The 12,928-nt window shown below is 37.8% G+C and overlaps 2 protein-coding genes across 14 annotated transcripts in view; both read right to left on the bottom strand.

The window, feature by feature from the left end:
* The window catches only part of Crtam (cytotoxic and regulatory T cell molecule), a 91,979-nt gene that overhangs the window by 44,334 nt on the left and 34,717 nt on the right, over positions 1-12,928 (bottom strand). The gene's annotated exons all lie outside the window — the stretch shown is intronic.
* The window catches only part of Jhy (junctional cadherin complex regulator), a 70,151-nt gene that overhangs the window by 44,334 nt on the left and 12,889 nt on the right, over positions 1-12,928 (bottom strand). For all 13 annotated transcript variants that reach the window (XR_002391247.2, XM_004870903.4, XM_087212577.1 and 10 more), the window contains exon 3: positions 8,632-9,151. Coding sequence is in view for 12 of the 13 variants with exons in the window: in XM_004870903.4 (XP_004870960.2) it covers positions 8,632-9,151 (520 nt within the window). In the remaining variant the exon portion in view is untranslated. The remainder of the gene's footprint in view (positions 1-8,631; positions 9,152-12,928) is intronic.

Genomic DNA, 12,928 nt, shown 5'->3' with positions numbered 1-12,928 from the left:
TTTCTGACTTCAAAAGGGCATGCTTTCATCACATGGGAAGTTTTCTTTTTATGGATCCCTCAATAATGTGGAATTAATGAAGTGTCACTCTGTAGATCATACAAATTGGTAGTTTAAGCAACTAAGTGAACAGCGCACACAAGAAAGCTGTCTTAAGAAATGTCTTGTATTGAAAAAACCATAAAGTTGAATTGAAATTATACTGTCATAAGTAAGTGCTCTTATGGCAGTAGCAAAGGGCAAAATTGGACATCTATCGATCAATGAACATCTACAGATTTCCTACCTTGGAGAAGAATATTTGTTACAAGTATAAGAGAAGAGAGGGAACTAAAAAGCCCTACCACACTGGAAGATTTCCATTAAAAAGAATTCTGTTTCTAGCCAAATGTAATTATAAAAAGATGTTCGTAATTTAAATCAATGTAAAGCATTATTTTATGGACAAACTACAGTTCTACTATGTTCAAAACAATGGAAAAGAAGAGCAAAATAACACTTAGTAATCTTATGCAGTAGAAGACTATAAATTCCAACCATTCAATAATGAACATATTTATATAAGACTATATGATTATAAAAAGCTTTTATACCTCATTTGATCATCCCAGTAATCTTGAATCTGTGGTATAAAGCAAACATTTGTAACTTCACTTTAAATGAGGAGACAGGGCTCTGCACAATATTTTCATGTGCCAAAGACAACAAATGGCTGTAATAATAATGGGGTTCAGGGTAAGGATGTGGATCAGTGGCACCACACCTGCCTGGCAAGCACAAGGTCTTGAGTTCGATCCCTGGTTCCACAAACAAAACAAAACAAACAAACAAATAAGCAAATAATGGGATTCAACTCAGGTCTTTTGACTTTGTATTCCAGTATTTAAATAAACAGTACTAATTTATGTTAATCTGGGTTTTTTTTCATTTTAAAAACAGTAAGATTTTGGACCAAAGAAAAAGTATTTAAAAGTTACAGTTCTTCATCAAATATTTAGATTGTGCTTACTATATACTGGGCTCTGGGGATCCAGACATGATCAGCTCATGACCTTAAGGATCTCATAGTCATGTAAAGACATACAGACAAGGAAAACTGCAATGTGGGCACTGGTTTCCATGAGGGATGTTCAGGTGCGAGAGAGGTTGTAGGAGGGAGGATGCTCAGAAATCTACATAAAAGCAGAGACATTTTGAGCTGAATCTTGAAAGGAGGGTGTTATGGTTTAGATCTAAAATATCCCCCAAAAGTCTCATGTGCTTAGAGGTGGGGCCTGATTGGAGGTGGGTCACTCGCTCCTCTTCTCTCGCTCTACTTCCTGGCTGTCATGATGTGAGCAGCTTTCCTCCACCAGATCCTTCCACCATACTCCTTTTTTTTGGTACCGGGGATTGAACTCGTGTCCTTGCACTTGCAAGGCAGGCGGCGGAACCACTGAGCTAAATCCGTGGCCCCACCATACTCTTCTTGCCTTGGAGCAAACTGATTATGGACTGATTACTCTAAAAATTGAGCCAAAATAAACCTCTCCTCCTTTAAATTTTGAGTGTCAGATTATTTGTCCCAGAGACAAGAAAGTGATAAGGCAGTGGGTAAGTTTTTCCCAAGCAAACAAGTCTGGAGAGAGTGGGCCATGAGCATGAACAGAGGAGGGCCCTGAAGAAATCCTGGACTTAGTACTGTGAGTTCCCAGAGTATGGCTGGAGCACAGGACACAAGAGGACAATGATGAAGGGTAAGGCTAAAGGTGCAAGTAGGGCCAACCATACAGGGCCTCCTTATCTCTCTGGGAGTTTGATTTTTGTCTAGAAGGTAACATATTAAGCAGCATATTGATATAAGTGCACATTTGTATCCATAAGGCCAGCATGAAGGCAGTGGGGAAAATAAGAATTGAGGAGGGAAAGTTTTGAAAGGATTATACTTTAAAACCAAATTACTACATACTGTATATAAGATCCAAAATTATTCATAAGTTCCTTGCCATGGAGTAGAGATATTTGAAACAGTATCTGAACAATCATTAAAGAAATATGCCAACTAGTGAATATAAAATTATACTATTTTATAATCCACAGGACAGTGGTTGATCTGGGGTCAGGAGATATCATAGAATTAGTGGGAGATGTGCCTATTCTACTTCCTTTGAAGATAGCTACATTTTATCCTTATTCTACCTGAAGTTATATTCTTTTATTCTGAGGCACTGTACCCTGAAAAAATAAAAAAAGGCTATTTAAAAGGGCCTGTTCCCTGTGTGGATTTCTTTCCCTTCCCATGATTTAAGGGCTGCCAAGTGGAAATAATAGATTCCCTTTACTGAGGGTCTGTCATATGTCAGGGGGTTTCTACAAATTCTTCAAGTAGACATCCAAGAGACAAATTGATCCCATAATAGATGAGGAAGATTAAGTTTAAAGTGTTACCTGTTCAAACATCTAGTAAGTGCTACACTGAAGACCCAGTATCTGACCCACGATTGTCTGACACCCAAAACAGTATTTCTGCTTTGGTTTTGTCTTTTCTCCCACAAAATTGGGTTGTCCCCAGGCAAGAATGCTGCTACTAAGGCAGGGCAAACTGAAGCATTTCCCCGGATCACTCATGTTTGTCTGTTTCTTATCTTTTCACAGCTCAACTCAAACGACATCTCCATTGAAAGACCTTCCCCAAGCACCCAGATGAACAGCCCAGTTATACTCCCCTTTATTACTTCATTAAAGTTTATTGATCCTCCCTGAAGGTGCTGATCAGCACCTGAAATTATTTTGTTATGTTTCTTATGTGTGTCACAGGACTGGAATGTAAGCTTGTGGAAGGAGCTCTGTATGTCTGTTACATCACTAGCACTGGAAGAGAACTTAGCACATAGTTGGTGCTCAATAAATATATGTTGACTGATTGACCTGTTGTCTCAGTAACAGCCACAAATGTCTTCAATCAGAATACACAGAGTGGATAGTGGATCTGAATAATGGATTCTATTTATAGCTTTATATTGTCTTGAAGACTATAGACTATTGAATTACCTTTCTATATTTACATTTGTAAAACATCTCTAATTTCTAAAAAATTACTAGGAAAGAGCCAAATAACATGCATAAAGCACTTACTCCTCTTTGGAACTCATATACTACATTTCACCTTCATCTTCAAAGTCACATTAGAATCAAGATAGAAGGGTAGTTCATTTTTCAAAAAACAATTTCCTTTAATGGTAGATCATAAATAGACTCAGACACTAATGAGTTTCAGACAAATACTTTTGGCTACTGAACAAATCATGAATAAAATCTAGCACTTAATATTCACCAGCAAAGTTTCTGCCTCATGGCGATGCTCAAGTGCCCTCTAGTGTGAGTTTGTTTTCACATCCATGCTTTGCTCCACACATCATGTGGTTAAGATCCTACCATGCAATCAAAGTGCATTTTAATGGACAATCAGCAGTTCTATAAATAAAGGTAAAAAGACTGTGGAACAAATGAATGTAAAGGATCATTGGTTCTCCTCTGACCCATTCCGTATAAGCAAAAAATGAAATTAGGTAACACCTTGCAGTCAGAAGATGGGAAACTTTCTGGGCTGCTACAAAATGTACATTATACATTTTGCAGATGCCCCTAACTCATTTTATTGCCATTTTCAATTTAATTTTTAAGAAGTTAGTATATAGGGATGGTTAAAAAATAAGATATGAAAAGTTAGACTGAAAAGCTGCTCCTGCACATTCTCCTCACCCCTCACAATTAACTATCTAAGAGTTTTTAGCATAGCAAGCAAATAAGATATGTTTTTATTCTTTCCACTTTTAAAATACTCTACACACTGTTCCTTTTTTGGTACTGGATATCAAACTCAGGTCCTTGCACTTGTGAGGCAGGTGCAGCACCACTGAGCTAAATCTCCAGCCCCATTTTAGTCTTATTTGTAACAGCAAGATTGGAAGCCACTCACATCTGTCACTTGGGGAGTAGTTAAGTTATAGTACAACCATGCAGTTAGAGTATACTACATCTGTTTTTTTTTTAATGAGGACACTCTCCATGAACTTTTATGAACAACTTGAGTGAATTTACTATTAAGAAATATTAAAGGGGGGCGAGGGATTTAGCTCAGTGGCACTGCGGCTGCCTCGCAAGCACAAGGTCCTGAGTTCGATCCCTGGTTTGTTACCTCTTTCAAATAAATTACAAGGAGAAAATACTCAAAAAAAATACTTCAGCCTTCAAACATGCCAACTCTGCCATTTCACCTCCTACCAAAACTTAACTGGACAAGCATATCCGCCAGTGAAAATATCAGTGCTCTGTGAGCATCGACTTATACCACTCTAACTTTTAGATTTCTGGTAAAAATCTCCACGTTCTTTATTCCAGCCCCTTGCCAGTCACAGCACAGTCCATGGATGAGCAGCCTTAGAAATGCACACTTTGGTTCTCATTCCAGACCTCCTGGGTCACCATCTGAATTTTTAAAAAGATTGGAGGGCCGGGGATTTAGTGGTTCTAGCGCCTGCCTCCCAAATGCAAGGTCCTGAGTTCGATCCCCAGTACCAAAAAAAAAAAAGATTGGAGGTGGTTCACAAGCATTTTCCAGTTTTCCCAGTAAAGGATTAGTGGTTCTCAAAGTGTGGGCCCAACAGCAGCAGAACTACTTTGGAATCATGTAGAAAATTCAAATCCTTGGGCTTCATCCTATAGCAATGATGGCGAACCTTTTAGAGCTTTTAATGATAGCAAACAGCCCCCTGCAGCACACCTGCCATAGGTTCACCACTACTTTCTATACCTTCTGAATAAGAAATTTGGGAGGCTGGGTCCAATAATCTTTCTTTTTAAAGACTCTCATTAACTTTTTATTTATTTGGTACCGGGGATCAAACTCGGGACCTTGCGCTTGCGAGGCAGGCAGTGGCACCACTGAGCTAAATCCCCAGCCTCAATCATCTTTTTATTAAATACATTTAAAAATTTTAATTGGCATGTAGTAGTTGTACATACATATGGGATACAGTATGACATTTCCATAAAAGTATAATGATAGGATCAGAGTAACTGGCACATCTCAAATTATTTATCATTGCTTTGTGATGGGAACTGTGTTAATCAACTTTCTTTTACTATCACAAAATACCCGACATAATCAATTTATAGAGCAGATGAATTTATGCTGGATTACAGTTGTGGAAGTTTCAGTTCATGACTGATAGGCCCTGTTGCTTTTGGGCCTGTGGTAAGCAGCACATCATGGCAGGGGGCACATGGTGGAATGAAGCTGCTCACCTCATGGCAGCTGGGAAGCAAAGGAGAAAAAGAGGAAGAGGCAGGAAATAAAAACCCAGAAAAAAAATATGACCAGAACACTCCTCACTGGCCCCCACCTCTTAAAAGTTTTCATGACCTTCCAATAGTGTCAACCTAGGGAATCAGCCTTTAACACATGGAACTCTGAGGGACAGTTCATATCCAAACTACAGCAGGAAAATTTAAAATCTTCTCTACTAGCTATTTTGATCTATTCAATTGTTGTCCACCTCAGTTATCCTCCTGTGCTACAGCAGCAATATGTTTTAATAAGCCTTCCAGATGAATCTGATGCATACTAATGTTTGGGAGCCAATGATCTAGATCAGTGTTCTCAATCTTGGCTAAATATTAGAATTATGTAGGGACTGTTGGCAAATACTCATGCTTAGATGAATTAAATCAGAATTTCAGTGCTTTAGCCAAGGAATCAGTATAGTCCTCTAGTGATTCCCTAAGTCAAGACAAGGCTGAAAACCACTGCTCTAGTCTGGAACAATGGTTCTGAAACCTGGCTTCACAGTAGAATTACATGTGGAGCTTTAAAAAAAAACTGATGTTGAGGATCTCACCTAGAGATTTATATTGATCTGGGTACAGCCAAGGGTTACTTTCTACATGAGCTTCTCAGCTGATTCTAATATCCACTTACTATTCCAAACCACTGTTCCAAAAATGCCATTTTCCCCACAAGTCATTTAAAGAGAATATAGTTTGAGGGCGGTGGAAGAAATAAATTTTCATTTCCCATCTATTTACTCAGCCCTTGCAGTGTATTAGGCTAGTTTCTATGAAGATTAAAAACTAAGTACAAACCACATTTCCTGCCCAGAGAGAACATATAATTTATATCAGGAAAGAGGCCTGGACACATTTATATATAAATAATGATTCAAAAGGAACACACATTTTGTGCTACTAACTATAATTCATTAAAACAAGTTGTACCTATCATTATATCACTATTAGGTCAAACTCCTTTCTATTCTTTTTATATATATATATTTATTGGTGTATGTTTTCAGTACATAATGATTACATTTTTATGAGGAGTTAGCACATATATATATAACACATCTTAATTTTTTTCCTTCCCCTACCCCCTAATTTTATATATTTGAATAAAATCATGAATTTTTTTTCCACCGAGGATCAAACTCACAACCTTGCACTTGCCAGGCTAGCACATCACCACTGAGCTACATCCCTGGCCCTCATGACTTTTAGCTTACACTCAAAACTATCTTTTAAATAGATCCAAGATCCTTACACCATTCTTTCTATTCTTTTCTAGAGTAAAAAGAAAGAAATATATGTTGAAAAAACAATTTTGAATGCAATTATCAATCAGCATTTGAACTTGGAGAAAGTATTGGAAAGGTCAATGTTTCCTTCAAATAGTAATCCAAGAATTTAAACACTGAACAAACAAATCTGAAATGATAAAAAGTTCCTTCTGGGGCATAGTAAAGAGACAATTAGGTCATGAAATCACTGGCAGTCACTTTACCCCAATCATGTCTGTTAAATTAACTTACAACTACTAACAAAATTAGCAATTTAGAAATCAACAATAGAACAGTTTATAATATATCTTTTTTCCCTTTTATTATTGGAAATATAACTCTTGGACTATCTGCCCTTCCATCTAGATCAGCTTCTTCCAGGGACACTTTAATGAAAAATAATTGTCCTAGTCTGGGACAAATTATTAGTTATAGAATTTTTCACAGATACTGGACTGTTGAATTTATATTTAAATGAATAATCAAGCAAAATTCAAATTTCTCATGTGTATGAAACCAAAAAAATATATAACAACTAAAATTGGGTTTAAAATGTTGTAAAATGCTTAAATTTAGCAGTGTTTTGATAATTCAGCTAAATATACTGCACACATTCCTTCGTATTATTATCAGCTACAAAGGCCAAAACTGTAGTCCTTTAAGAGTACAAAATGGATTCATGCCTATAATTCCAGAACTCCATCCATCTGGAGGAGTGCACATTCAATCCCAGCAGGAGGACCACAAATTTGAGCCCAGCCTGGACAACTTAGTGATTTAGTGAAACACTGCCTCAAAAATAAATTAATAGCACTGGGAATGTAGCTCAGTACAAAGGCTCTGGGTTCAGTCCTAAGTACTGAAAAAAAGGGGTATATTCAGAAAAATCACAAATGTTAATCCATCTCATCTATTCTGTTCCATCAGAAAATACTCTGAGGTTAGAATAGGTTAAAGCACTTTAAATAATACCAATTGAGATATGGAGCAGATCTAAGTGCATCCACATTTACCACAGTACCCTTTCCATATCTGAAAATGAATAGGTGGTGAATTTTCAAGCTGTTTTTTTAATAAGGGTGGTCAATTATATGATCTAGCCACATACTTTTTTTGTTTCCATGATACATCCACTAGGGGGTAGGCTGATAGGACCTTTGTGTGTGCCTGTGAAACAGAACTAGGTCTACTTACTTACTTACTTCAGCAGGTTTTGAATACATCATTTGGAATAGAACTTACCTTCAAAATGATCATATAAGAAAAAAATGGCATTTATTAGTTTTCTGGTTTACTAGATGGAAAGACTAACGTTCAATTATGTCATTACATGGGGCAATAAAGGATGATATGTTGATTATCAGTAGAGAGTAGGAAGATAAAGAGTCATCTGAAGAGTTAAAAAGAAAAATGCTTGGGGCCACGGATTTAGCTCAGTGGTTCTGCCACCTGCCTTGAAAGCACAAGGTCCCAAGTTTGATCCCCGGTACCAAAAAGAACCAAACAAACAAAAAGAAAAATGCTTTATATATTTCCCTGTCCCCCTTCTTAAGTGACCCAACATGTGCACAGACTGAGTTGAGAATTAACTCTGTATATGAGCTGCAATTTTAGATACGAACATGTAATGTTACTTCCAATGTGTTAGGACATTTGATGGGGTTGACACTCGATGCTATAATGGAAACCAAGGCAATCAACACAAGAATCAAATACACATCTTATTTTTTTAATCTACTGGAACACATAGTTTTAAAAAATTCTACAATTCCTTAAATGGGAGGTATTTGGATATAATTGAATTATAGCAATTACAGTACTATAAACCATTAATGGCTTTTATTTTGCTCTTAAGAATTTGTGGGATAATTCCCCTTCAAAAAAGGGCAACAGAATGTAGTATGGAAGTGCTTGTTTTACCCAGATGAGTGGTTAAAATAACATTATCATCCCCAAAGAAAGGATATCGAGCCATTTCAAATAAACACAAATTCTAGTTTAGTGTTTAGGAAGAGATTTTTAAGCAGCCACTACGTACCTGTTCTAGATGAGTTTCTCCCCTTTTTTTATTGTGAAGTTGAAGATAAGAGTCTGTTTTAGGAGTGGGTAATCCCAATGTAAGTTTATTTTTTTCCACAAAATATTGCTTAGACTTCCTTCTTCGAGGGCCACGTGATCCTGGGAGGAATACTTCATTATGTGAACTTGAACTCTTCAGGTACTTAGAGAGGTTGCTTGATTTCTCCTCCTGGTCACTGTCACTTGGCTCTGAAAATAGGTCGATGTCTTGGGAGCCAGGCTCATAGTCTGGGCTTAAAAATTCACTTCCGAGTAAGGAGGTTGCACTCTGAGGACTCTTTTTCTGTTTGTCTTTTCCCTCTGAGAGCTCCATTGAAGTCTCCTTGGAAGGGTAGAGCGGCACCAAGGGCAGATTTTCTGAAGAGCTGTCTGCAGACTCTGGCAAGGTTTCCACAACCAACAACTGCACTTCCTCTTTCTTATTTTTCCAGTTCGGATCATATCGGAGGTCTGAATATTTGTCTTTTATAAGCTGTTGGCTGCCCAAAGCAGAAATGAAATGGCAAGTCCTTAATCAAAATAAATTCACTCATTGCATTCATTTGGTCATTTTACTCAAAATCAATCTCACTATAATTTCATTTCTCTTTTACCATCTATGTTAAAGATGTATCTGAGGCTCATATTAGTCCCACACACTATACACAAAGACAACAAGATCTTAATTATCTAAGTTGATCAAAATATGAAATAAAAATGGAAGAGAGTTACATTGTAAATGCTAGCAAACAAAAACAAATGTCTACCACATTAAATCAATGAATCACAGAGGTTCAAAGAATGCTATTAGTTATGCCACAAACCATAATTCAGTATTTCATCTGGTAAAGATAAAATTGTAATTCACACTTTAGTTGGTACCGTGCACATTTGGCTACTTATCTAGGAAGGGAAATATGGATTTGTTGCTTAGACAACATTCGCCTCAGCCTGTTCCTTTTGGGAGGAAAGCCAATTTTATTGCAACTGAATACTTATACAAGTTCATCCTTTTTTTTTTTTAAGTAATTTTGCTTTGCACTTCATTTTTGTCTTTGCAGGGCGGGGGATTTAGCTCAGTGGTTTCGCCACCTGCTTCGCATGCACAAGGACCTGAGTTCGATCCCAGGTACCAAAAAATAAATAAATAAATAAAACAACATTTTTGTCTTTGCAGATTTTAGCAAATATTCTACGGAAAGATATCCAGGCTTAGAATGAGACTGTGGCTCACTAAAGGTTCACAATCCTTTGGTCATTAGATTTATGCACAGAAAATTCAGTAAACAGATCAGCATGCACTTGACACTGCAGGATATCCCTGTTTGAATAAAATGTAAGCATATGGGTCTGCCTCAGGAAAGTGAACTAGTCCACAATCCATGTAGATGACCCCAAATAAAGTCCTTCTTTCCCCCATGGCAATCTCAATTTGCAAAGCACCCCCTAGTCTTAACCAAAAAAGGAAAGAAATACTGATAATATGGCATATTTAATGGCCTCTTTGATCTTCAAAAGCTAAATGGGAGAGATTTTCCTTCCTTGAGTACAGTGGATTCAATCCTCTAATCAAAAAGAAAATGTAAATCACCCAGGCTTTTTATGTTATTTGATATTCCCGTTTACAGAGGATATAATTTTATGCTGGGTAAACAAACTAATGGTCCCCCTAATACTAATTTACTCTTCTTAATGTGAATCTAGATTTCTTTGACTTGATGTAAAGCAAAAAAGTTGGAGAAAAAGCCTAAACTCCCATGCCTTGGTAAACTATCATAATTTCAAATTTTTTAGTTTGCATAGTAAGGTGGAAAACTTTTTAAAATAGTCTTCTCTTTTCCAACAAGAGAAGAGATGTGATCTCTTCTAGGAAAATGCCTGAATGTGGAATGGTTCATTCATCAGGAAATGGGACAACAAACTGTGTCCCACTGTGCCCTGTGCTTCCCTCTGGGCTTTGATGGGGAGGATTCTCCTGGGTGCTGCCTCTTCCCATGGACTAACAGCATCTTTCAGCCTGGCTTTTCACTTGGCTCTTAAGCATCATTGGACATCTACACGAGACATGGCATTGTCCAACAGGGCACAATCTTGGCTTGGACTGGACATACCTAGGCTCAACTTCTGTCTATGTGTCAGTTGGCAAACAATGTCACCTTTGAGCCAGTCTCTCTCATCCATAACTAGGGATAAATTATATTTGCTTTATTTCTCATGACTGCACAATACTAAGGTACAAGATGAGGCAGTGTATCTTAACATGCTCTGTATTTGTGCTTACTTAACTTTTCATGATGGTACTCTTGTCTCCTCTCCTAGATAAGGTCCTGGGTAGCAAGGACTGTGTGTTATCTTCCTTCCCTAACCTCTGTCCTGGTACACCACACCACATTCTGGTCATAAAGGGTCAAGGAATGCTTCTAGATTAAATCAGTGCATCTCTAAAAATAGTCAACCAAAAAAGCATTAGATGTTTTTATTTTTAAACCAATAGTAATACATTAGAATCTAAACATGCTGGAGTTTTTTGCATTAGACCAAATTAGTGAATGATTTTCAGGTTTATCTTAAATGGAGTGAAACAGGCTCAATTGTAATTGTTTAGGTGTAGAAGAAAACCCAATTACTATCTTAAATAAAAAATTTTAATGAAGAAACATTTTCCCATACCCATAGTATATTAAAAGGAAAAACCAAACTTTATTCTTCATTCATTAGTTCCCTCATTGTTTTGACAAGCGTTTATTTACTGAGCACTCACTGAGCCAGAGGGATACAGGGGTGAGTGGCACAATGTTGGGCCCGCACCTGGTGGGAATTCAGACAAGGAAACAATGTACAATTTGGAGTGGTGCCTGCTTGGATGAAAGGCACAGGGCCATCCAGACGCAGGAGGGACATCTGCTCCTGGCTTGGGAAGTTGGGGAGAAACATGGCGTTTCTGAAACTTAGGCTAAAGAAATATATGCCACCCCAAGAGAATGGCAAGGAGAAAGAATGAAAGGGAGACAGAATGTGGTACTTTCCAAGAACAAATTCTGTATAGATAAAATGGAGAGTTGAGAGAGGGTAAGGCCGAGGAACAGAGATCAAAGTTAAGCAGAGGTCAGGTTTTCTTTTTTGTCATTACTGGGCATTGAACCAGGGCCTTCACACTGAACTTCATCTCCAGCTCTTTTCTTTTTATTATTAGTTTTTATTTATTTATTTTTAATTATTTTTTTTTTTTTTGGTACTGGGGATCAAACTCAGGACCTTGCACTTGCGAGGCAGGCGCCGGAACCACTGAGCTAAATCCCCAGCCCATTAGTTTTTATTTCTCACTAAGTTGCCCAGGCTGGGCTTGAACCTGCAGTACTCCTGTCTCAGCCTTCAAGAGTCCTGGGATTACAGATGTATGCCTAGATAAGAGTTCAGATCTTGAGTGACTTTGTAAGCTCTATAAATGAGTCTGTGCTATGTAAATTAACCTGAGAGTTTAATTAGTAACAGAAGATTTAGTAAACATTTTTGGACAAAGTGGTGAGTTTCCGGTAAAGTTTATCTACATAGGCTATAGAGTCTCTGGGGAATGTTTAGAACAGCCAATCCTTTATTTACACTGCTTAGAGCTGGGCTGGCCACCTCCTATGGTGCCAACCCTGGGACACACTATTCTACCACTCTGTTGGGTGGAATGTGGAAAGATGGCATGTATCACTGTATACTGATCTAAGGAAGGCTTGTAGTGAATCTTTTTTCCTTAGAACAACTTTGAGGGAAATACTGTTCTATTATTATCTCCATTTAACAGATTAAAAAACTGAGGTTCAGAGAGCTTAGGAAAATTTTCCAAGGTAACAGAACTACCAGTGGTAGAGCCAGGATATAGGCCCTGGCAGTCTGCTCTGGAAGCTGGCTAACATCCAGTAAATTGCTCTGCACCATACAGGTGTTCCCACAGGAGGTCACGCAGAAAGCCTATTATAGCATATGCCTTAGGTGAGTTAGTGACTCACTTGGTCAGTCAACAGATAGGTGTTGGGTGCCTCCTTTCATACAGGCAGACTAAGCATAGAAGATACAGCAGTGAGCAAAACAATCACACTGATGGATGATGTTTCCTTCCAGTGAGGTGGACAGGCTTTATCCACTAAATGTAATGACTAGCTAGTGAATTAGATGTATAAAAGAAACACAAGATATTATAGGTATTTAAAATTGTAGGACAGGGCTGGCTCAATGGTAGAGCACTTGCTTAGCATGTATGAGGTCCTGAGTGCAACCCAGCACTGCAA

This window comes from Heterocephalus glaber, unplaced genomic scaffold, assembly GCF_053883595.1.
Source record: "Heterocephalus glaber isolate CG9 unplaced genomic scaffold, H.glaber_assembly_v1.0 deba00001431, whole genome shotgun sequence".
Lineage (NCBI taxonomy): Eukaryota > Metazoa > Chordata > Mammalia > Rodentia > Bathyergidae > Heterocephalus > Heterocephalus glaber.
The sequence above is the reverse complement of the archived record's forward strand: the minus strand, read 5'-3'. Positions and strand labels throughout refer to the sequence as shown.